The following is a 25,888-nucleotide window of genomic DNA, read 5'->3' on the forward strand; positions in this document are numbered from 1 at the left end:
TGTTGCATGACTTTAGTGAAACAGTCTTGGAAATTCCACTGTATTGATGAGTTTACAGTCTGCAATAGTTATAAATGAGGAGAGTGTGTAATCATTTAGAGACACACAGTGGCGCCACTAAGCTTCTCTGTCTTAATTTTGTTTGTGAACAGAAAGAGAATGTGTGTGTGTGTGTGTGTGTGTGTGTGTTTGCAAATATATTGATAGTGCACAGAATGTTCAAAAGGGACCATCATTTGCATATCCATGTCCTGTGTACACTAAATAAAATGAAGCAAGGGTGTTACATTCAAGCTATTTTTAAAGGTGATCTAGAATGCGAAATTGAATTTATTTTGGCATAGTTAAATAACAAGAGTTCAGTAAATGGACATGACATACAGTGAGTCTCAAACACCACTGTTTTCTCCTTACTTAAATCTCGTTTTTGAAAAACACCCCTGAAAAACAGGCGAATCTCCACATAACACCAACTGTGGGTGTTATGTGGAGAGTCATAACAGTCGGGATCATTAATATGCAGCCGACGCAGCCGAAGCATGGCAGTTGATCAGTGTTTGGATTTTTTAGTTCCTTCATCCGAGCCTCTGAAGAAACAATAGGTTAATTTTATTTTCTCTGGAATTTTCCAAACATTTCACCGACAACTGTTTCTTCAACTTGGGCTTGGATCGACGTAATTCGCCTTTGGCTAAGCCACGCCCTAGAATGTAGATTGACCAATCACAGCGCAGCCAAGAACGAGCTCCCACAGTGGTCGGACACTTTTTCACAGCGCTCCATTGACTTTCAACACAGGCGTCTTATATTTTTGGTCATACGTCAACATCCGCCTTTTTAGGGTACCCTTAAACGTCGGTTACATGACGATCCCGGGCCGTCATACAACTGACAGCAAACTGACACTGAATCAACGTGGAAACGACGTCTCTCATGACATCGAAACAACGTTGATCTGACATTGTTTTGCTCATCGAATTAACGTTGAACCAACGTCAGACGCGGCATTCTTCAAAACTAAATGAAAATTGAAAATTGGTTTGCTTTCCTAACTGCTCCTGATTTTTTCGTTAGTTTTGAAGAATGACGCGTCTGACGTTGGTTCCACGTTAATTCGATGAGCAAAACAATGTCAGATCAACGTTGTTTCGATGTCATATTTCCACGTTGATTCAATGTCAGTTTGCTATCTGGGGACGCTTTACCTTTAACGTCGGTTTGGTGACGGGGTAGGTTTAGGGGTAGGGTTAGGATCCGATAACGTCATAACCGACATTTAAGGGTACCCTAAAAAGGCGGATGTTGACGTATGGTCAAAAGACGTTCCAAGACGTCAGTTATATGACGTCTTGGGATGAGACTGCGCTGATCTTTCTCAATCGTTCAATACTGTGTATGCATCAGTATATCAAGCCAGTGACTAAAATATCAACTTCATATTGTTTCTTTTAGTAGGATGAAAATAAAACTTATTTTAAAGCGATCAAAGAACAATCTTTCCACACAGCGCGAGTTTATCTGGACACTTGCCAAACTCGTTATGAATTCAATGACGCATGTTACACTGCACAACGAAGCTCTAACTGTATTTAAATGATCGTGTCTGCATTGGTGAAAGCATTAGAGAGAGCAGAAACTGCGTTGCAATGATAATATCTTCACCCTCGCGATCGACAGACTGTCCTCTGCTTGCTCAATGCTCATCATGGCAACATTTTATGTGATGGGAATAGATCTAAATACTTTAAAAACTTCTCACAATTCGTTAATCTCGATGGCTGTAATAGTAAAAACGTATAATAAATGTATATAATACAAAGCTATTTCATATGCAAGCATTTCAGCCAATCACAGCAGAGGCCATACACACAGCAGACACGCCCCTTCAAACAGAGCGTTCAAAGCAGAGGCTAAAATCAGGCTAGGAAAAATGCCTTTTATTACTATATTATGACTATTTTTGATCTAAAAAAACATATTAACATTATAAGGGCAACTCAGGAAACATTATAAAATAATTTTTAAAAGGCATTCTAGGGCACCGTTAATGCTTAAATAATACTTTTTTTTTTAATTTAGAGAAAAAAAACTTGAAATATTTATATTTAAATATTTTGATGATCAAAGATGAGTTTTAAGAGATAAAACACTGTCAACAGAGGGAACTTTAATCAGTAAAATCATAGTTTCTACTTTCACAGCATAACATAAATCGAAGCTCTTATTAAACCTGACATTAAATATGAACAAATCAATATGTATTTTATTAAATTATATATTTCTCATACATGTTTTTGAGGCAGTGTGAACCAACCTAAATGCTAAAAAAAAAAAAAATACTAAATACTTTTTGAGGAGAGGAAGCCATCGTCAATTCTGACTGTCAGATGTATTTATTTTTTTTCCAAAGCAGCCACATCACGAATTTGGATGAGTTTTAATTACAGATGGAGAAAAAAAATAGCTTTACTGACACATTCCTGCTGTTTGTTTCCTCTTTATGTCAAACATTCCAAATATGCTCTGAATTTATGAATTTAAATTATGAGAAATGAAATAATGAGTTATAATCATATCAAAGAATAATTCAATAAAGCATGAAAGGATTCCCAGATTTCAAATATTTTCAGGGTAATTGAAAACCATATAGAAAGCCTAAATAGGTGACAGAAATGATAACTTAATCGAGTTTCCAAAAACGTCACACCTGAAATTTTGTGAAATTTATAAATATTTTTCTATTAACACTGTAAATTGCTTAAGAGTGCTGACCTTGAAAATTTAACCCACTAAAACTCCACATAAATCACGTTATTCCATGATCCCACATCAACACATGCCACAGCGTGTTTTATTTAAAGAGACTGAAAGATGATTTTACCTGAAATAATCTGATATTCAGTGATCCTCACCTGAAATGACTGGCTGGAGATGATATTTGTGTGTTTAGATGTTTATAGAGAAGTCATGTGTCCATCATTCTGACAAACAAATATGAACACAAGTCCGTTTCCTATTCAAATTCAAATTCAAATAGCCAACCTAAAAATAAGTCAGTCCTGTTTACATACAATGCATTTGCAGTGTCCTTCATGTTAATTCAATATCAGGATTTTATCTGTTCTACCCATCCAGCACACAGCAAAATCCCCATTGTTAAATTAGCCATTGAAATTTGGAATTATATAAACTCTGAGCAGAGTGTTAAATTAACACTGAAGCTGTTAAAGTTAATGAGATAATTAAGTGAATAATTGAGTGATGATTGAGCATTATTGAAGACACCTGATGTTAACAAGCAGAATTTCTGAAGGAGAAAACAGTAATTTATAATAATAGTGTTTGCTTTAGTTGGGCTCTTAACCCTTAAATCATTAACTTATCACAGCCAGATGAACAAGTAGAGAAGGTGATATGACGGTGTTGGTTGTGTTTTAACATAATCATTAATTGACCTGAATCACTGAACTCATCAAGAGCATAAACTCTGAGATGAATTTACCTTATGGCTTTTAGCAGCACGGTCATTTTCAATTAAATCCATACGATTGAATAAAAAAAATGTTGTGTAGGCACACACAGATATCAAGAATTAGCGTATTAATCTCAGCAATGGTGACAAACAGATCACCTCTGAACATAAGCTCATTTTTTATTCATGCAGCAATGCATGATGGGAGCCATGAATGAGTTTTGATTGGTGGCACCCAGAATGCAATGCAACATGCTTTATAATTGTCACCATTGTTGAGATTCACAGGCTAATTGTTGATGTCTGTGTATCTTAAATGGATAGTTTACTTTAAAATTAATTTTTGATATGTTTTATCTTACCTCAAGGGCATCCAAGATGTAGGTGTCTTTGTTTCCACAGTATTTTCAATTTTGATATTTTTAGGTCAAACCGTTCTTGTCTGTCAGTCATATAATGCATGGTCTATGGTCACCACCTCAAAGAGCATGCACAGATTTAATGACTTGTGAATGTAAGTACACATTGATGGCCTAAGACACGAAACGAGTGGTTTGTGTGAGAAAACGAACAGTATTTATATCTCTATAGCCAACTATATATCTCTATGTTATAATTTATATAATTAATTTCAAATTGTACTATCCCTTTAAAAAAAATTGAAGAGTAAAACATTGTGTAAGAGAAACTTTTAAGAAAATATTTTGAATACATCCTAAATGTTACAAATGTTATGCTGTACAAGGTCACTGCTGCTATAATCAATAAAGTAAATCTAACTCAGAAATTGGGCTCTATATTAATTCAGTGATTCAGGTCAAACAATTGTGAAATAGGTAAATACTTAAAGATTTAAAATGTTTGGGAGAACTATCCCTTTAATTATATATACCAGTTCATTGTTGACACTTTTAGCATGTCTTTGGTGAGGTGGTTTGGGAGGAGCAGAACGTGTCATGATGAGTAATCAGTCAAGGATGAGAGCACAAAAACAAATACATTCCAGTTTGAGATTGGAGTACCTGCACCAACGAATTTCAGGTTTGTCAGATATGCAAATACGTATTGAAATGAGACTATTTAAAGAAGGAGTGATAAAAAGGTATGTCAGGAGAAGCAGATCTATAAGAGACTAACAAAATACTCCACCCAAAAGAAAAAATACAGTAATTCAAGGTAATTCAGATTCAGAACAAGACCATGATGAAGCATATGTTTTAGCAGTTTTTTGTTTGTCAAACTTTACAAGATTCACCCAGTTAATGTTAGAATTCACATAAAACTCTGACCGTTTGACACTGCATGACATTGTCGTGTTGAGCCAACGCATTCTCATCCCAAGGCGTCATAGACTGACGTTTTTGCCAATGCGTAGACATCCAATGCACCCTATTGCATCAATATATACGCTTCGGTTATGGGTAGGGATAGGGTTAGACCACTAGGAGGCGCCTTCTGGCCCATGTATATCTGCATCTCATATTGACGCTAAAGGGTGCCATGTATGTGGGGTGTCTACGCATTGGCTAAAGCGTCAGTATATGACTCCTTGGGATGAGAACGGGCTGGTTGAGCCGAGCGGTCATTAAAACATTAAATAAAACTTCTGTCGCAGAGTCACGCCGATCACAGTTTAGAGAGAGATAAACCACAAAAAAAAAAACAGCTCATAGTTATGCCTAAAAAATTAAATATAAAAGTAAGGAAATTAACTACATTAACGTATAGGCTTATATCTCAGTGGATACGCAAAATGACTGACTGGCAAATTATATATTATAAACTCTGAGCAGAGTGTTAAATGAACACTGAAGCGGTGTTAAAGTTAATGAGATAATTAAGCGAATAATTGAGGGATGATTGTCACCATTGTGGTGATCAGTGTTTGCTTTAGTTGGGCTCTTGGCCCTTAATTCTTTAACTTTAGATTGTGTTTGGCTGCAGTATGTGCTATAACAGCCAGATTAACAAACAGCAAAGGTGATCTGACGGTGTCAGTTGTGTTTCAAATGCAATGCAAAATCTTTCTTTCAAAATCTTTGCTTTCATCTGCAAGTTCAAGTCCAAATATTTGTCAATAAACATTGTTAAACTTAATCATTTAAATATAAAACAATTTAAAAGTAATACAAAAGGGAAAATATTATATTTTCACATATGAAACTTATCCAAGTTATAAACAGCTAAATATTTACCTATTGAATGATTTTCTGGTGTGTGTTTCTTCTCCTCGCCGATCGGACATGTTTCATGTTTTCTGTTGAACTAACCCTTTAAAACAGTTTAAGGTGTCAATAATAAACTTGTGGCTTACCGTGTCAAAAGATTTGTGAAAGTCTATAAAATAAGGTGTTGTTCATCATGTAAAAAGTCTTTATATTCAATCAGATCCAAAACTAAGCGAATGTTATTGGCTATATGACGATCTTTCATGAAACCAGACCGGCATTCATCAATTAAAGTGAGTAATTTAGATTTGAGACGTTTTGCTAGATCTTACAGTCATTATTTAGCAATGTAATGGGTCACAAAATTTCATGTTAAGCTTTTTCTTTTCAACAGGCTCAAGAAGGAAAATGCCTTTAGCGTTAATCTTTGCATGTCCCGTTATATATAGGCTCTTGTCTGTACACTCTAAAAAATGCTGGGTTGTTTTAACCCAATTTTGGGTCAAATACGGACAAACCCGAAATGTTGGGTTAAAAATGTAATGTAAAAATTTAACCCAATGGCTGGGTTAGTCCATATTTGACCCAAAGTTGGGTTAAAACAACCCAGCATTTTTTAGAGTGTAAGCTGCAGGTTTCCTCCCAGCCTATTATTATATATAAAAAAAAAAAAGCTTAATGTTAATGCTGTGAGACTCAACTCCAGTCCTCGGGACTCGGGATTGTGTATCTTTCCCTTATTTAACACACCTGATTCAGATCCTCAGCTCGTTATAGACTTGAACTGAACTGAGTGTGTCAGATAAGAGAGAAATACTTTAAAATACTCTTTATTGTCAATTCGTTCATGACTCGAAAAAAGATTCGTTCATTTTGATGAACGAGTTCGAACATGAGTCACACAGAACAGAGCAAGGCGACCATTTGAGCTTATAAAACTATTTATTTTTTAAATAAGCGATCGTTTCACTTGATAAGACTCATCGAACAGTTAGTAGTTTGCACTGAAAGTGTCTTTAGGACCGTTTGGACCCCATTGAAGTCCATTATATGGAGAAAAATCCCTGAATATTTTCATCAAAAACCTTAATTTCTTTTCGACTGAAGAAAGAAAAACATGGACATCTTGGATGACGTGGGCGTCAGTAAATTACCAGCAAAAGTTTTTTTTTTTTTGTTTTGTTTTTTTTAAGTGAACTACTCTTTTAAGTTACTTACATTGTTAGACGCAATGACTGTTTTTGTTCTGTTTCAGCAGCGAAAATATTTCCAAACAACAGAACCACAGCACATCTCAGAGCAACACTCACCCATGATTCATTACTGAGTAATTCAGCATTTTGAACTAATCGCTCGAGTCAACGATTCATTACTCATTATCAAACCGCCTTATTCTGAATAAATCAGCCTTTGAACGAATCGTAAATGAATGACTCAATGATGACTCAATGCATTCATCGGCCACCTGTCGCCTCCTCTTGGCGGTTTCATTCTTTTCATCATTCCTTATTTGTACACTGTAAAAAATATTGTAGGTTTAACTTAAAAAGTAAGTAACCTGGTTGCCTTAAAATTTTAAGTTCATTGAACTGGAAAAAGTGAGTTAATATAATGAAGGAGATTGATTTAATCATTAGAAACTCAAAATAATAAGTTATCTCAACTAAATAAATTATTATAAAGTTGATTTGACAAAAGAAAAAATGTTGTGATTACTACACTGTAAAAAAATATTGTTGGTTTAACTTAAAAAAGTAAGTAACATGGGTTGCCTTAAAATTTTAAGTTGATTGAACTGGAAAAAGTGAGTTAATATAATGAAGGAGATTCATTTAATCATCAGAAACTCAAAATTATATGTTATCTGAACTAAATAAATTATTTAAGTTGATTTGACAAAAGAAAATATGTTGTGATAACAAATCTTGAAAATATTTTTTACAGTGAAAACAATCTCATAATCTCATTTAATACAGTTATAATTTTTCATTGTGAATTATTTAATTTGATTGGTACCAGCCACTAGGCTAGGCTGTCTTATTATTTTAATTGAATGTAACCTATTAATAAAATATAAGAGAAAATTAAATAAAATTAGGGGAAAAGTGCCCTTTATAAAGGTATATAAATGATTCAGATAAGATTCAGCCATGCTTAATTGAATAATTGTAATGTGATCAGATGCAGATATCTAAATCCATGAATATGGGTGGTTGGCGGGTGGATTATTATTTAATTTTTAACAACAGATTCGAGTGATTCAAAGTACACCAGATTAATGATTTATCTTTAAATGTACAAAATTGTGGGGGCTCCCGGTGTTGCGATTTTACCACCTCTGCCTCATTTTGAGCCAGGGAAAACCCTGACATTGGTGACATCATTTATAACCTACAGAATAGGCTATAGTGTAGCAGGCTAGTCTTCATAGTTTTGTGGTCTTTTTATGCTTAGGCTTCATACATTTTAGGGGAACCCCCAAGAATCATAACTCATTTCAAACCCTGGAGAGAACTATGAGATATATGACCATGATGGTCACTATGGTGACTGAGGTATGACTGTATGAGCCATATTCATTCCGTATCTATGTCGTTTTGTGCTGTGCCACTAGGGGGCTGTATGTGCTGTGTGGCACAACTGATCTCGGGTCAGCCCGGGTAAGCAAACAGTTTTCGACTGTACCCAGCCAGTGTCTTGCCTTTAGGTTTAACAATACGGTTTGTTGTTTTTGTTACATGAATGATGAATTAAGATATTGCCGCTGTATGATACCTATGCAGGACAACAAACTGCTAGATAATATTAACATTAATGTAGCCTACTCTCCGAATTTTTTGTATGTGTAAGATCGCACGGCACACGTCTAAACTTAATCCACTGAATAGCAACCAGTTGGCTACTAGACTTCTTTTACACTGACTTTAAGCAGCCTTGAATTTACTTGTTACGAAAATTAGTCACCAATATGGGGTGTCTAGTAGTCACACGAACAAGAACACGAAACTTAACTTTTAAACTGAAACTGAAACAACATGTTAGGAAGGGGCGTGGTCTGAGCGAACTCGCTGCGCATGCTCTGTCCAGCTCATTGCGAATTTCGCACTTGAAGTCCTGAAAGCTGGATATATTTTAAACCAAGAAGCATAAACGAAAAAGCAAAAAAGTCTCGTCTTCATTATAGTAACTTCTGTCCTGTCACTTGCCAGATGTGATGCAGGGGGATTTTATCTATGTTAGTTTTTATTTTTATTTGCAACTTTTAATGGTGATTTTGAAAGTGTGTTTCCCGTTATGCAGAAGACTTCTTGGAGGTATTCAGTGTTTTTCTTTATTTAAAATAAGATATTTTCACCAAATATCCAGCTGGAATCGTTTTGTTGATAGAGTGATGTGATAAAATGTCACCTCTGTTGTCTGTGTTCTGTATTAATATGCTTAATGCCACAAAAGTATGTGTGAACGATTGTTTAGGTGGTTTCTATGTTCAGTGATGATATCAGAGCACATGGTGGACATGGAGGAAATTAAAATTTCATCCAGAACAAAAGAAGAAACATCAATGTAGCCTAAATACTGAGTCCGTGATCAGTTAATATATTTATTCATTTCTAAACATGCTGTTTACCTCAAAGGGTGTTTTTAAAAAGGTAAACATTTTAAGTTAAATAAAATAAAAAGCATTAATTAAAAGCTAATCAGTGAAGCTATCTTCCATATATATATATATATATATATATATATATATATATTTTTTTTTTTTTATTTTTTTTTTTATGTGAAAAAAAAATACAGAACGGTAATTTCCACCACACTGCCCTGCGCTGGAAAGAACAGCACGTGGTGGAGATGAGAACGCGTTGACAATTGATATGGATTGCCAGAGTAGCGTTGTGTAAAACTTTTTTATATTAATAAATTATAGGCTACTTTTATATTTTAACATGTATATTGGTAGCCTATGTATAGCCTATACCACTAAAAATCAGTTTTTTTTGCGTTACACTTGTTACACTTCAAATTTACGTTATAGTGTAAGGATTCTTTAATTAGCCTAATCCATTAGAATAATTATGGATATGCAATATTGGTTGATTTTATTCTAGAAATCCAGTGAACATGTAACAAGGAACGTCATTGAAAAGAAAATAGCCTAACATAACAGCCATTACCTCATTACCAACAACTAATAAAATACAATTGTGAACATTATGAACCCCACCACCACCTGTCCTTGTTGGAGGACGCTGAACAGACAGAATAAGTATAGCGAGGCGGATGATTATGAGCCGACCCGAAGCGGAGGAGTCTTGCATCAGCCTAAATCTGAAGGGGTTATTTTCGCTATAGGCCTATAACAACCACCTCGATATACATTATCCCGCTTATTACATGGCTACCTACCAAATAAATCAATAATTTGACTCAAATTATTGATTTAAAAAGGAGTTTATTGATTTAAAAACAATTGTATTGCTTCCGAAAAAAAAAGTCCTTTCCGTCTCTATAAAATTCATGGCAACGTGTTATAGTAATTAGCGGTCTGTTAAGGAATAACCATGGAAATAACAAACCGTATTCTACATTAGAATACAACCAAGCCGTGTAAAAAAAACAAATAATTATCCTACCGAGCTAACAGAGCTAAGTTACGTAAACAGAGAAAACATGAGAGCAGCCGAGTCAAAGTAGACGTCAATAATGCAGCGTAATGGAATAATCTTCCGATCAAACTCCACATCCCGAAAGTTATAAACTGCCTTCGGAACCCAGTTAAGGTACAAACATCTATTCAACTAAAATAATGATGTAGTTAGGTGTTTTCCGCTCAGCCGAGCCCTCTCTGTTGCTGTGTGGAGCAGCCTGTGTCAGTCACCTCTTCCTGAACGTCACTCACGCACTGCGGTGCGGTCGCAGTTTTTTAATATAAAGGTTTTCTTGTTCCCAAATACAAATGATTTTTAAAGTATTTGTTCGAAATTAGTATTCGTAAAAACGCGTTATTTGTGCCTCCCCGAATTCGGGTACGACTCCCTTAATAAATAAATATATAGGCTATATTATATATATATAAATATATCAATTCATTCGGTTAAGAACTAGCTGCACAATGGTAACCATCAAAACTTCAACATAATAGAAACTCTTTCAAATGTCAAACATAACTTAACATTACATCAACAGATGTTTCCCTTTACTCAAAAACACATAAAATAACACTTAATTTCAATATTTCTTATATAAAAATAGCACCATAGTATATATATTATATATATACAGGCTGTTTATGTATAATCTCCCAGAGCTTGTAAAATTGTCACATTTTCACATTTTGACTTTTGATTGGCTTTGCTTGTAAACTTTTGAGTTCATTGATCCTCTCTGACGAAGTGGAAAGCGAAAATACCGGGGAAGTGCAAGTTCGCTTATCAGTCGGACTAAAAGCTCGAGGACGCGCTATATCCATCTGCTTCTTCAGGTGAAGTTCCTGCTTCTTCTGCTCTCAAATCAGTTTGGCAAAGGTATGAAATATACATTAATATCCGTAGCCATCATTTCAAAAGGTGTGGAGGACAGAATGTCAAGTGTAATAGCAGTTTTTTTCTTCAGACCAGATTTTTGCTTAATTGGCTTAATATGCTATTTTTATTTTTTTTTTATAAAAAATAATATGGAATCATATCACATAGGCTGATTTAAAATTAACATTTGAGCCATTCCACCGAAAGGGCGACATTTCTGTCCCCAGGACATTATATGTATAAAATTGCATGAAAATTAACTTATTAAGCAAAATGTCATGCACATTACTACAAATTTAAAACGTATATCAAAAAGATTGATAAAAACGACACAGAAAGAACACAAAAAATAGCATTTTCTATCTCTAAACTTTACCGTGAAATATTATGATTAAAATCCTTCAGAAATCGGATTTTTCTTGCATTATTGTGTGACTTTATATCCAAACTGCTTTAATATGAAAAAAGAAAAAAAAAAGTTCTATATTTTAGATAAAATACTCATTTTAGTCATGTCCCCGGGTTTTCAATCAGTCCCGTTAGACTAAGACACGCTTTCAGGAAGTTGCATCATCTGGATCTTCTCATTTTCATTTCTGTATATTTGATGAAATTGTAACTATGAATGAGAAGGTCAGTCTCAACATACAGTCCTATTACCTAAACTTTTTCTTAGATTAATTTTTTTTTATTTTAAAAATATTAACTTTTGCTAAGGCACTAGAAATGGCTCAGTGTCCTCACGCTATTAGCATCGTGGCCAAGCAGATGCCATATATTTGATAACTTTTTGCTTAAAAACTCAATCCTGTTACTTTCAGTCCTGTTACTATTTTTTTTTCTAAAAAAAATTAAAATTAAACCACGATTTTTATCAGTTTGTTTGGCCCATAATTTATACAATTATTTAATGAATTAATTCTAAAAAATATAAGCTCGAGGCTTCGGTCGTCTTTAAAATGAAAAAAAAAAAATTATTGGCACATATATCAATTTTATTTTTTTTTTACATATAACCAACAACTTCTTAAAATAAAATAAACACTTTCTTGTGGGGAAAACAAAGGAATTAATTGACATGCTTTTAAACTTGCTTTTTAAATGACATGATTTTCGGTAATGAGAAAACATGCGTCCATATTCTGCTTAAACCTTGTAAAAAAAAGAAATAAAGTTGCCTGAGATTGACCAATAGACATTTTGAATAGTTAAATAGTATTAGATTCAATTTTGAAAAAGATCAAAAATAAAGTTTGTTTTTATAGAGTTACATCAATGTCACCCATTCAGTGGAATAGCCCATTTATTGAGATTAAAAGTTCTTCTTTTGGCAAAATTTAAAGCAATTAAAAAAAAAATTATTCCCTAAGAAAATTTTGTACATTTCAAAGATAATTTCATTAATCTAGTGAACTTTGAGTGTCCCGAATCCGCTGTTAAAAATAAATAATCAACTGCCCAAACATGATATTCTCTGATCATCGCATTACAGTTATTCAAATATCAGTGTTAAGCATGATAATATGGTTAAATATCACACTAAAGCTGATTTAAAAATAACATTTACAATAAAAGCTCTTCTTTTGGCAAAATTACATTTTCTTACTCGCCTAAACAAAGTCTGTCTTACTAAACTAAAACTTGAAAACCTTCAAACTTCGAGCTTTTAAAACTACTTCAAACTTTCTAGTTAGGCTTTTTCAAGAGAACTTAAAGTTTATACAAACCTTTTTTATCTAATTGTAAAGTGTTACCAAATTATGATAAACATCATGTAATCACGTTACACCTGATTCAAGCAGCGCCGTTTCATTGATTTCATTTCAAGTTCAGGCATTACTTTTATAGCGATCAAAATCAGCTTTGGGTATAAACTTGGTTTATTAAAATATTATAATAGATTAAAATAACGCATTTATCGATGACATTGTTTAGCACTGAGTGGCGGCAAGTGCAGGGGCGATTCTAGGATTTTTTCAACTGGGGGGCACAAGAGGGGCCACAATTATTACAGAGGGGCCATTCTTATGTTGTGTATTTTTGTAGAACTGTAGATATCCAAATCATTTCAAGTTCAGTAAGCTTTAAAATCAGCAATAAACAGTGTTATCTTTTAATAGCAGTTATTTACTGCTCTCAAAACAATAAAATACAATTTATATTAACTTTTCACTACAAAAGTGATAGAAAAACTGTAATAAATAAAATAATCCAATGTATTAGTCCAACTCACAAATAATAATAGAACAGCCTTATTTATATAAATGCATAATTAATCATTCATATAATAAACACACAATTAATGAATTCATAAAACTGTAATAAAATTGTATACAATACATATTTTTCCCCACATCCTATTCAATTTGCATTTCAGCATGCAGTAAATTTGCATTGATGAATAGACCAAATCTGCTTATTTCAAGGAAGGCTAATTAGTATTGAGCATATTGATTGTAAAATTTCATATATAAATACTTTGTTAGATACTTTTTCAAAAAAGGTATGCTTTAGTTTATTGTAAAATATGTGGATCATAGAAACAGTTTAGAATGACTTAATTAATCCAGTGTTATTTTTATTTGAGAATGTTTCTGGATGCAGGGATTAAATTGACAAAAAATTCTTCTGACTGAATTTTTTTTCAGGGCAATTCATATTCCTGTAACTTTATTTAAATAGTCGAGACCAATAGCGTTATAAGGGGAGATGTTTTAAACCGATCTATTGCCAGTTTGCGTAATTTAAAAGTTATTTTAATCTACGAAAAGCAATTACTTAGGCTATCTTGACAAATTGGCCTAATCAACCATCTACATAACTTTTCAGTGCATGTTTTTGTTTATCTTAAGACCAAACAATGCTAAACTATTTTAATATAGTTTGTTTCATGGCAAATCGTTTTGGCTGAGGGAAAAGTGAAGTTTCATAGCTTTAAATGTCAGTTTTAATGCTCAATAATGTTTCACATTTTTTAAATGAAAACAAAAAGAAGCAGGGTTGTGTTTTATATTTCGTGTTGTTATAAATATATGCAGTGAAGATAGTCGATGTGCGTTAACGTTACCTGAACCACATTTTTGTTTATGATAATATGTGCATTTATAAATGAAATGAGGCAGAGTGGTGTTTTATATCTATTTCGTTTTATTGTTGATGAAAAGTGGCAAAGTTGTATTTTACACCATATTTCGTTTTATTGTTGCCTATACATAAAGAGATAACCGGAGTAGCACTTGCTGAGTGACGCGATCAAGAACGCGCTGTTCTTCCGCAGAAAAACCGGACTCGCCCGGACCTCGGGAGTTCGTTCTCCGAAGTTTGCGTGCCGTACCTGGTATTGAGAAACGACCAATATTGACCCGCGTTCTGTTTTCTATCATGGGACCGCAGCAAAGGACCTGTAGCCTGACATGCACTTCTCAAAATCTAAGATTAATTGAGTGAACATGGAGCAGTTTTTCCGTGAGCGGGAATTGAAAAACCGGAGTGGCCCATGAGCGATTACAGAATGCTTAGAGTGGAGAAGGAACGTGCTTTTGCTCCACTCCAGGCTTTGCAACACCGTGTGGTTTTGAGAAGCATCGTGACGCGGAATCATGAATTATTCTACTACAAGCTGAAAGATTATGATTTGAATTTTTGAGTGACAGGCAAATAGAAGGGTGGGGGCACACTGGGGGGCCAATCAGTTTTCAGGAGGGGCCAGTGCCCCCATGGCCCCTCCCCTGGCTACGCCACTGGGCAAGTGACTGTTAAAATTTGTTTATGAATCAGAAAGATGTGATTAATTGTTTTTTGTAAATATGACTCATCTAGGGGGAGAGCGGGACACAACGCAACGCTTTTTGACTTTCTCAGTTTGTGTTCATCTGAGGGTTTAGAGTATTTATTATGTCTCAATGACTGACTCATTAACCGCCTGTCGCCGCCTCCTCGATTTAAGTTTCATTCTTTCCATCATTCCTCATTTGTATATTCAAAAAAATATGTAAAACTATCTCATAATCTCATTTATCTCATCATTAATCTCATCATTTGATCGGTACCAGCCACTAGGCTAGGCTGTCTTATTATTTTAATTGAATGTTGTCTATTAATAAAATGTAAGTATTTGAAATGAAATTTAAAGCATACATTAAATAAAATTAGGGTAAAGTAGCTACACTTTATAAAGGGAAAAAAATATTCAGATAAGAGTGTTTTCAAAAATGAATCATTGACAATTTAAGTTTAAAGTGAGTAAGCCTCTGTTTAGGCTATCCTAAAGGAAATGTAATTTAATTTAAATAAATGTTCATTTTAAATCTACTTCAGTGTGATATGTTTCCATATTATCATGCTTAATTGAATAATTGTAAGATGCAGATATCTAAATCCATGAATATGGGTGGTTGGCGGGTGGATTATTCTTTAACTTTTAACAACAGATTCGAGTGACTCAAAGTTCACCAGATTAATGAATTTATATTTAAAATGTACAAAATTGTGGGGGCTCCCGTTGTTAAGATTTTACCACCTCTGCCCCATTTTGAGCCGCAGGGAAAACGCTGACATTGGTCACATAATTCTGCCTACAGAATAGGCTATAGCAGGGTAGTCTTCATAATTGTGTGGTCGTTTCTCGTTTTATGCTTAGGCTTCATTCATTTTAGGGGAACCCCCAAGAGTCATAACTCATTTCAAACCCTGTAGAGGACTATGAGATATGACCATGATGGTCATAGAAGAAGTGAAGGTGCAGTGCCCCCCAAGCCCCAATTATGGTGAGGTATATTCGCACTCTGACTTTAAGTAGTCTTGGATTTACTAGTTACGAAAACGAGTCACCATGTGGGGTGAAGTCACACGAACACAACCCTGAAGCTTAACTTGTAAACTTAAACTCGGCTGCCGACCGTTCGTTCTCTGAGCCAACCCGATCAGCCAGGGCATGTCGCAACATGTGAGAATGGGGGCGTGGTCTGAGCGAACTCGCTGCGCATGCTCTGTCCCGCTCACAGTCACGTCACTTGAGCCTTTCGCACTTGAAGTCTTGAAAGCTATATATTTAAACTGTGGAACATAAACGATAAAGAAAAAGAAAAAAAAAATAACTTCTGTCCTGTCACTTGCCAGATGTGATGCAGGGGGATTTTGTCTATGTTAGTTTTTATTTTTATTTGCAGCTTTTAGTGGTGATTTTGAAAGTGTGTTTCCCGTTATGCAGAAAACTTCTTGGAGGTATTCAGTATTTTTCTTTATTTAAAATAAGGCATTTTCACCAAATATCGAGCTGGAATCGTTTTGTTGATAGAGTGATGTGATAAAATGTCACCTCTGTTGTCTGTGTTCTGTGCTTAATGCCACGAAAGTATATGTGAACGATTGTTTAGGTGGTTTCTATGTTCAGTGATATCAGTACACATGTTTGACATGGAGGCAATTACAATTTCATCAAGAACAAAATAAAAAGGTAATTTTTTCACCACACTGCCCTGTGTGCTGGAAAGAACAGCACGTGGCGGAGATGACTTTTATGGTTACAAATACAATTGGATTGCCAGAGTAGATGTGGAGCGTTGTGTAATACTTTTTACATTTTTAATTATAGTTTTAGATTATAATATATACATGTACCGCCGGTATTTTTATTTATATTTAGACGTCAGAGCTGTGGTGGCAGTAGGCTACTAATTAACAGCCAGCATTACTGTCAAACAGCCATTAATAACCGTTTTTAGAGTCTATTTGGTTATGGCTTTATGTTTTTTGTTTTGTTTACATTTACATTTAGTCATTTAACAGACGCTTTTATTCAAAGCGACTTACATCTGAGGACTTAAAGCAAGCGAGTCATCGTGAAGAGGCAAAATCAACGCCGGAAGTGTTCATATACAAAGTTCAGGCATCTCAGAAGACAGAATTAATGCCAATCAAACAATTCTCTGTTTCCAGTATATGTAATATCCAAGTTAAAGAGACAATAACATACCTTGGAATAGTAATTTCTAAAAACGTCAAACTCAGGCGTGATTTAAACTTTTTGCCCATCATAGAGAAAGCTAAAAAAAGATTTAATCAATGGCTTCAGAAAGATTTATCTCTGAAAGGAAGGATTCTTCTCTCCAAGGCAGAAGGCATCCCACATACGCAGCTATTTCATTAGACCTTGATAAAGTAGTGTGTAAAAAGATTGATCAACTACTATGTAGTTTTGTATGGAAAAATAAGACGCATTATATAAAAAAATCTGTGTTGTCCAATAGCATCAGTAAAGGTGGTCTTCATTTTGTTGATTTTGAAACTTTAAATAACACCTTTAAAATCAACTGGTTGAGGAATTACTTGAAAAAACCATTTAGTATTTGGAATATTATACCGGAGTATGTCTTTTCTCAGTTGGGAGGTTTGAATTTTCTGTTGATGTGTAACTTCAGCATTGAGAAGATCTCTGTTGCTCTCTCTAATTTCCACAAACAAGCACTATTAGCGTGGTCTTTGATTTTCAAACACAATTTTTCTCCAACCAATTACTTCATTTGGAATAATAAGAATATCTGTTATAAACATAAGTCCTTATTTTTTGAAAGCTGGTTTAAGAATGGAATCAATCGGGTTAGCCAATTATTTAATCAGGATGGTTTGTTCACCTGTCAAGAATTTCTCTCTCACTATAATGTCCCTGTTACTCTAAAACAGTTTGCTTCTGTATTTGGTGCTATCCCTTGTGGTGTTATTATGCTGTTTAAGGGCCATAATAGTTTTTTGACAAGTCTTGAATTACCTCTCCCAGACCCAGCAGACACGTATGTAGGTAAGATATGTTTTAAATCGACTCTAAAAAATAATAGAGGTATCCGTCTTCTCTTTCTCAATGATTGTGTCTCTACTCCTCATGTTGTTTCAAAATGGAACGCGTTAGTGGAAGATATTTCATGGAAGAAGGTTTGGACTCTCCCTAACAAGTACCTATTGGTAAATAAGGTCAAAGAGATTTCTTTTAAGCTTATTCATCAATATTATCCTGTCAAAACGTTCATAGTGTCAAAATTTAAATTAAGTATAGATGTAAACTGTACTTTTTGTGATTCAGAACCAGAGACTATCTTACATCTTTTTTGGTACTGTGGTCATACCAGAAAACTTTGGCAAGACATTTGCCAATTCATTGTAAATTATATATATAAAGACTTTGTGCTTTACTTCAAAGATGTTCTATTTGGGTTTTTCATATTTGAGAAGCAATATGAGAATATTTTTTTTCTTTGCAACTTAATTATTTTGCTTGCAAAATATTTTATCCACAAATGTAAAACTATGAAAGTTACCCCCAATTTTTCTCACTTTCCAGAAGATGTTAAGATTTATATCAGAACTTTATCTACCTCTTGTAACCAAAAGGCTACTAAAACTTTGAATATATGCTCATTTTTTCATGTGTTTGTATAAAAAGAGATAGTATGTGTGTATATGTATATATATATATATATATATATGTATGTGTGTGTGTATATGTATATATATATATATATATATATATATATATATATATATAATATTATTTTCTGTTTAAGTTATTATTTTATTTATTTATATTTTTGTCTTTCTCGTTAAATTCCAATGTAATGTAATATGTATCAATCCTTGAACCTCTGGCTCTTGTTTGTAGTTTTCAAAACCTTTCACTGTTGTATTATGTAAGTAAATGTTTATATATAAAAAAAAAAAAAGTAGCAGAAGACAGACACGCGAGGATTTAAAGGAAAGAAAGAAAGTGTATGGCTCATATACATCCACCACCCCGGCTCTTCCTCACAGTAGCCTAGTATTAATTAAAAGCGAAGTATTAATTCAAATAATTAATACTTTTCTTCTACGCCAGTTCTCTCTCGTGCATCTTTTCCTCCGAGAGCAACAACATCTCAACTTTTGAGATGTTTTGAGATCTTTTTCTCTCTCTCTGGGCAACACCATCTCAACTTTCCGCTGCACTGTGTTTATTAGGGCTGGGAGAAAAAAAAATCTAATTCACCCGAATTTTTATTTTATATATTTTTTTTCGATTTTTTTATCGATTTTTTCGATTTTTTTTATTTTTATTCCAGACTCGATATAAAAATGCTTTATTGATTGTTCCACTCGATTGGTATGCAATGCCAAAGCTGACTTAATTAAAAATAAATAAAATAAATAAATAAATATACGAAGAAATGTGAAATGTAAAAAAGCAAAAATACATTAGGCCTAATTAATACAGAAATTAATATACAAAGAAATGTAAAAAAGTACAAATAAATGAGTATTATTTCCACTTTTATTTCCTTATGTATAATTGTATTTTTCACACATTTATTTATTTATTTCCACTTTTATTTATTTATACATTCATTTATATATTTATGTTTTTGTGTCTACATTTATTTATTTCCACATTTACGGGTCTGATAGCAGACACTTGGACATGAAAGCGCATGAAACTATCCACTATTAATAACAATGTAAACGCGGTGGATAGGGCTGATAGTTTGCATTTGGCTTGCGTTTATTGTTGATGAGACACACCAGCGCAGAACGCGGACAGAAACCAGCGTACAGTTCACTGACTCCCACGCAAGCAAATCAATCAATGAGATTGAAACGAGACTCAATACGCGGTTTACATTCGCGTTTGCATAACAGGTGACAATTCAAATGCTTAAAACGCAGCCCATATTTAGACGCTGCTCTTAGACACTGATTAATCACAAGTTATCAATTTTGAATTATTCTAAAGGGTACATATCATGCTTTTAAATCATTCATTTTTACATAATAAATCATACCGTTGTGGTCTATATAAAACATAACTGCAATGCTTGGGTCTGAATTCCTCATTATTATAGCTCCACAGGCCCCTTTTCTACCCCTTTTCTGATGTGCGTCTTTGAGTGACCCGTTTCAAACGCGGCCCCTTTAAATAAAAAGGAGATAAGTCACACCCCGCCCGCTCTCCAGGTCGATGAGTTCACGGTCAGTTCAACTCCCCACGTTCGGCCATTATTGTAGTTTGATTCGAGATATACGATTATATACTATACCTTCAAAGAAAATTTTTATTCACATTGTTCTGACAATTCGTGCTACCCATCGAGATTTCCTACTTGCCGGTTATGCGCATGTGCAGACTCACAGTTTTTTTTTTTTTTTACAAAAGGTACATTTTCCTGTTATAATGTATAATTTCCCTTTAAAAAATGCTTACTACCATATGAATATTTGTACGGTCAGCCAGCTGAAAAGGAATAACTGAAAGTTTCAGTTACTATGTACTTTGACAAGACAAGACACCGTTTTAAAAATAAAAACAGTAGTCTACGTAGCTACTCATAACTTAGAATTGTATTAGAATTGTATTTCATACGACTTTAATCGGCATTCTGTGATCAATTCGCGCTACAGCATTTTTCGACAAGGCAGCAAAAATCGACAGAACACACATGTTAATAAAATGTCAACAACAGAAGACTTGTCCATCAAGCCTTATATTCGAGCCAGTGCGAGCGAGTTGATAAAGACGATGACGAACCTGCAGACCAACCTATTGGTATGTGAGTTAACGTTAACTGTTTTGTGTTATTAGTGAAAGTCGACTATTTCTCTTGTTAAAACAAGCACACTGACAAGATAAATGACTACGGTCTAATCTTACCACAAAAAAAATCTGTATTGATAATATGATACGTTTAGAAAAGCATCAGAAAACAACGCAGCTAAATGAGCATTGATGAAACTCAAGAACAATAATACTGCAGACGTGTAACGTTACTTCAAAACAAAAACAAAGAAAGACAAAGGTACTGCTAAACCATGTCCACCATGTGTTTTAAGAAAGTAAAGTACTTTATTTGTATTAATGATTACAGCTTATGGAAATGCTCTGTTCGTCGTCTCCAAAGATAGAAGGAATTTACCTCTCATTCAGACGAAGTCGATCGGCAAACCCTTCTTTATACTGGCGGAGGTTGTTGAAGTGGGAATCCTTGAAGTGCTTCAGGTCACTAACGTACATCCAACAACTGAACATTTTGACTTGCCCTCTCGTAACTTCTGCATCATTGCCCAGACAGCAAACTGACATTGAATCAACGTGGAAACGTACGTCTCTCATGACATTGAAACAACGTTGATTTGCTCATCGAATTAACGTTGAACCAACGTCAGACGCGGCATTCTTCAAAGATAAATGAAATCGAAAATTGTTTTGCTTTCATAACGTTGAAACAACGCGTTGATTTCAAGTTGATTTTCCGTTAGTTTTGAAAGAATGACGCGTCTGACGTTGGTTCAACGTTAATTCGATGAGCAAAACAATGTCAGATCAACGTTGTTTCAATGTCATATTTCCACGTTGATTCAATGTCAGTTTGCTATCTGGGTGAGCTCGGACTACAAAATCGGAGCGAGAAATAATAATGGCGGATTGCTCGAAGTGTTGGGCCAGTAGTCAATGTCCTTATTTGGCAGTTCCTCTGCAAATACGGTGACGCACTTGCTCAAAAAACGTCATAGAGAACAGAAAAATCTGAACAGGTTGAAAAATATGACCAAAACAGAATATAAAGATATAAACGAATCACTTGAAGAGAATAATTTCATCTTTTCTGTACTTATAAACACTCCAAATATACAACAAAATGCATTTAAGGGCTAAAAAAGTGGATTTTGCATGATATGTCCCCTTTAAATCAAACAAAAGTGGCTCATGTAAATGCAGTGAGCCACGCATCTCACGCCATGCATTCTGTATTAAGATTTTGACTTAATAACTTTGAAAACACTCTCTTTTCAGTTGTGAAACATGGACATGGTGAATATGACATGTGAAGTGACTGCAGTGGGGTTTGTGTATGTGCTTCTGCCGGCTATACTGAATCACACACTCAGAAGAGACTGTGATCAGAGCTGGTATTCAGAGGTGTGTGTTTCTGTCCTCAGACTACACCATTATACACACACTCACTGACGCTAACACACACACATGATCCTCTTGTCTTGTGATTGGTTTGATCAGGACAGGAGTCTGATTGCATATCCATCGTCTCCTCTCAGACTGATTGATCCCGCGACGGCTGTGAAATCTGATCGGCTCTTCACTTCTCGATGTGTGAATCTGTATCACGAGATTCGCTGTGATTCTGCTGATGGAGTAACGCAACTCAGTCTCTCTCAACATTCACATGTTTTCATACTGAAACAGAAATGATGATCGTGTTTTATTGTTTCAATTATGAATGATAGCAGTTAACCAAACACTACAAACTCACACAGCATTAAACATCCATGAACATGATGCTCTAATCCTTCTTTCTTTCTGTAGTCTTACAGTCACAAGATCGTGTTCAGAGGTGAGAGAAACACTTCAACTCATGATGTCTATGATGGACAGATGATCCACAAAAATATCCTCATGATGTTCCAAACCTAAATCACTTTCAAAAAAGATATTTTAAAGAACCATGCAAAGAAAGTCATACAGGACTGGAAAGTAACTAACTGGTGACAGAAGTTTTATTATTTGTGTGAATTGTCCCCTATATAAACATTAAAGGGTTAGTTCACCCAAAAATGAAAATTCTGTCAGTATTTACTCACCCTCATGTTGTTCCAACCCCGTAAGACCTTCGTTCATCTTCGGAACACAAATTAAGATATTTAAGATATTAAGATCGCTCCTGTATACTAGTCCATAGGCTTCTTGAGGGACTGGCTCTTGCTGTCCTCGAAAAGTCATTAAAGACATCGTTAAAATAGTCCAAGTGACTACAGGGGCTCAATCTTAAGTTTATCAAACGACGAGAACACTTTTGTGCGCAAAAAAACAACAAAAATAACGACTTTATTTCAACTTTTGGTTTATTTCTCCCTCTGCGCGAGTCAGGTTACTAGTTTAATAACGTAAGCTTCTGTTATTGTACGTCACACGCATCACACACACATGACCAGCGTCGGCCAATAGTGAGCCTACGTGTGACGTAGCTCTACGCAATCACACTACGTTAACTGACTTACAGGCTCATGGAGAAGGAAGTGAATAGTTGAAATAAAGTCGTTATTTTTGTTGTTTTTTTGCGCACAAAAGTGTTCTCGTCGTTTGATAAACTTAAGATTGAGCCACTGTAGTCACTTGGACTATTTTAACGATGTCTTTAATGACTTTTCGGGGACAGCAAGAGCCAGTCCCTCAAGAAGCCTATGGACTAGTATACAGGAGCGATCTTAATATCTTAAATATCTTAATTTGTGTTCCGAAGATGAACGAAGGTCTTACGGGGTTGGAACAACATGAGGGTGAGTAAATACTGACAGAATTTTCATTTTTGGGTGAACTAACCCTTTAAATGCATGAATTAGCTTGTAATCGTTGCACATTTCCACGCATCTGCCCTGAATCAGCTGCAATGTGTTTAATTAAATCAGTCCATCATGATTCTGGGTGTGTTTTTCAGTGAGGAACGAGACAGACGTCAGCGGACTGACACAAACTCCAGGATCACGTGAGTTCAGATGACTCAAAGCACAACAGATGCCGAATCCTTAATACTGTTCTGTCCTTTTTATACAGTAGATCAGCTAATTTCGTTGGCTTATTAAAACTGCTGATTTTAATGTGCTGTTCATTTTATTGCTTGTGTAGATCAGCTTTTGTGGCTTTTAATCATCGTTCCTTTCACCATCATCTTGATCTGTTTTATGCTGCGGAAAAGCCAATTCGGGTGAGTCTCGACTGTTTTGTTGTTTCCAGAAGACAGTACCTAGGTACATTTACTTGAGTTTTGGCCTTCGACTTTCACAATGATGTTAGTTAGCATGCTAACTAAGACGTAGGTCAAGGTCAGTTTATTTTATATAGCATATTTAAAAACAGCTCACGTGTACCAAACTGCTGTACATACACACATAATGGAAATAAGGAGTAAGAGAGATAAAAAGAAAAAAAATAGCCATCGCAAGCACATTAAAATACACAGATTTTTCAAAAGCCAAGGAATATAAATATGTCTGAAGAATGCTGTTGCACCGTCTAGCTCGATCCCCCTTAAACTTTGAGCGAGAGAGTGGTAAATGCAGGAAAAGGTTATCAGAGGATCTGAGAGACAGAAGATTGTTGGTAGCTGAGAAGTTCATGACAAGTATAATGCTAAACAGTTTAATGGTTCATAAACAAGTAATAAAATCTTAAAATGGATCCTGTAACCAACGAAGAGACACTAGTATTGAGCTTATCTTCTTAAACAGAACTTGGGGATTTAAGTTGGGTTAATAAAGCTAACTGAAGTTAACGCTAACTTAAAGAAAAATCTGTCTTTACAACTTGTATCCGCATACTTTCACTCAAGTAAGGGAGTTGCGCAGGCTAGGCTACTTTGTCCACGTCTGATTGTTTAAAATAGTCATGAAAGCTAAATTATTATAAGCTAAAGTTTAACATTATGTGAAAAAATTATATGTGATTTTACCACAACTGTCTTAACATCTCTCTGACCTAATAGAAAATACCTTGATAAATGTAATAACACTTAATAAGTGTCTTTCGGTTGTCAGATGCTTTCAGAGGGACGCGCGGATCGTCTGTCCGTGTGATGGTGATTGAGAAGTCAGGTGAGCGAATCAAAGCCAGAGTTTGACTGAATCGCATGAAGATTTCAGAGGTGAAACAGATGGAGGATGTTTGAATCTTCTGTGAATGAATCTGAACGTGCTTCGCTCAGGGATCCTGAATCTGCTGTCGTGATGATCTGATGATCCTCGTTGGCTGCCGTTCAACAGCTCCATATCCTGAGGTTCATCACATCATCAGCCACTAAATGAAGCTGCTGTTCATGTGTTTCTTTATACTAACGCCACGCTGACGATGTGTGGCCACTGGCACAGAGCGAACGTTTGCAGTTCATTCCTATGGAGTTGAGAGCGTCCGTTACACTCTATTTAGCACAAACAGGGCTACCATAATATGTGAGCAACATGTATGTAGATGTTTGTATTTTTTGTTATGAAAACTGAAACTGAAATAAAGCCCCAAACATACTAAATATCTGTCCACAAGACTTGACTAATGGATGTTGTGAGTTTTTGCTTCCAAATAATCTGTAAATATTTTTTTTTCATCTTCTTAACCATAAAACAATACACTGATTTAAATTTTGTAAGGCATGTTTTGGGGGTGTGAATGTTCATGAATAAAGCCCTTATTCACACCTGAGAAGACAGTGACCCGCATAATGAGGTGAATAATGACCCTTTCAAACAGGTGTGTCGCTGAGAGGGGACCACAAGAAAGAATGTGGGGACAAAAGCAAATCAAAGTTAGTTTAAAGTTGCAGTTGTAAACATCTTTAAAAACATTTTTATGCATGCAAATTGTATAATATCCATGGTAAACATTTCTAGTAATTGTGCAGTTAATTCTCGTACTGTATTTTCAGAAAGTTTTGGATTATATCCTCTCCACAAAAGCGTCATTAATAAAAAAATCAATAATAAATAATGTAATGAGGCAAACATGACCCCTTCACATTCATCAAGATTAGATACTGTCTAACAATAAATAATCATAAATCTAAGGATGGAGGATTTAAACTATGGAAAACAAAAGGTATTCAGACTATGTATAAAGACTTGTATTTGGATGGAATACTTCTTACATTTCAAGAATTGTGTGAAAAACACCAGATTCACTAAAAAAAAAAAAATAAATGATATATTCA

The 25,888-nt window shown here is 34.8% G+C and overlaps 1 protein-coding gene across 4 annotated transcripts; it reads left to right on the forward strand.

The window, feature by feature from the left end:
- Positions 1–8,749: 8,749 nt before the first annotated feature.
- LOC148978805 (uncharacterized) lies at positions 8,750–25,213 on the forward strand. 4 transcript variants are annotated; one of them, XM_089130808.1, is made up of 8 exons: positions 8,750–8,954; positions 21,973–22,098; positions 22,195–22,329; positions 22,501–22,528; positions 23,630–23,677; positions 23,818–23,896; positions 24,726–24,782; positions 24,893–25,213. In XM_089130808.1, exons 2-7 carry the CDS (start codon positions 21,982–21,984, stop codon positions 24,772–24,774), a joined length of 456 nt encoding a protein of 151 aa, XP_088986934.1. In that variant the 5' UTR covers positions 8,750–8,954; positions 21,973–21,981; the 3' UTR covers positions 24,775–24,782; positions 24,893–25,213. The 4 variants fall into 4 exon arrangements, with proteins under 4 accessions (XP_088986934.1, XP_088986936.1, XP_088986933.1 ...); XM_089130810.1 differs by lacking the exon at positions 8,750–8,954 and adding an exon at positions 10,991–11,119; XM_089130807.1 differs by lacking the exon at positions 8,750–8,954 and adding an exon at positions 10,995–11,162.
- The last annotated feature ends 675 nt before the right edge of the window (positions 25,214–25,888 follow it).

This window comes from Pimephales promelas, chromosome 5 (assembly GCF_988280905.1).
Source record: "Pimephales promelas chromosome 5, fPimPro1.hap1.1, whole genome shotgun sequence".
Lineage (NCBI taxonomy): Eukaryota > Metazoa > Chordata > Actinopteri > Cypriniformes > Leuciscidae > Pimephales > Pimephales promelas.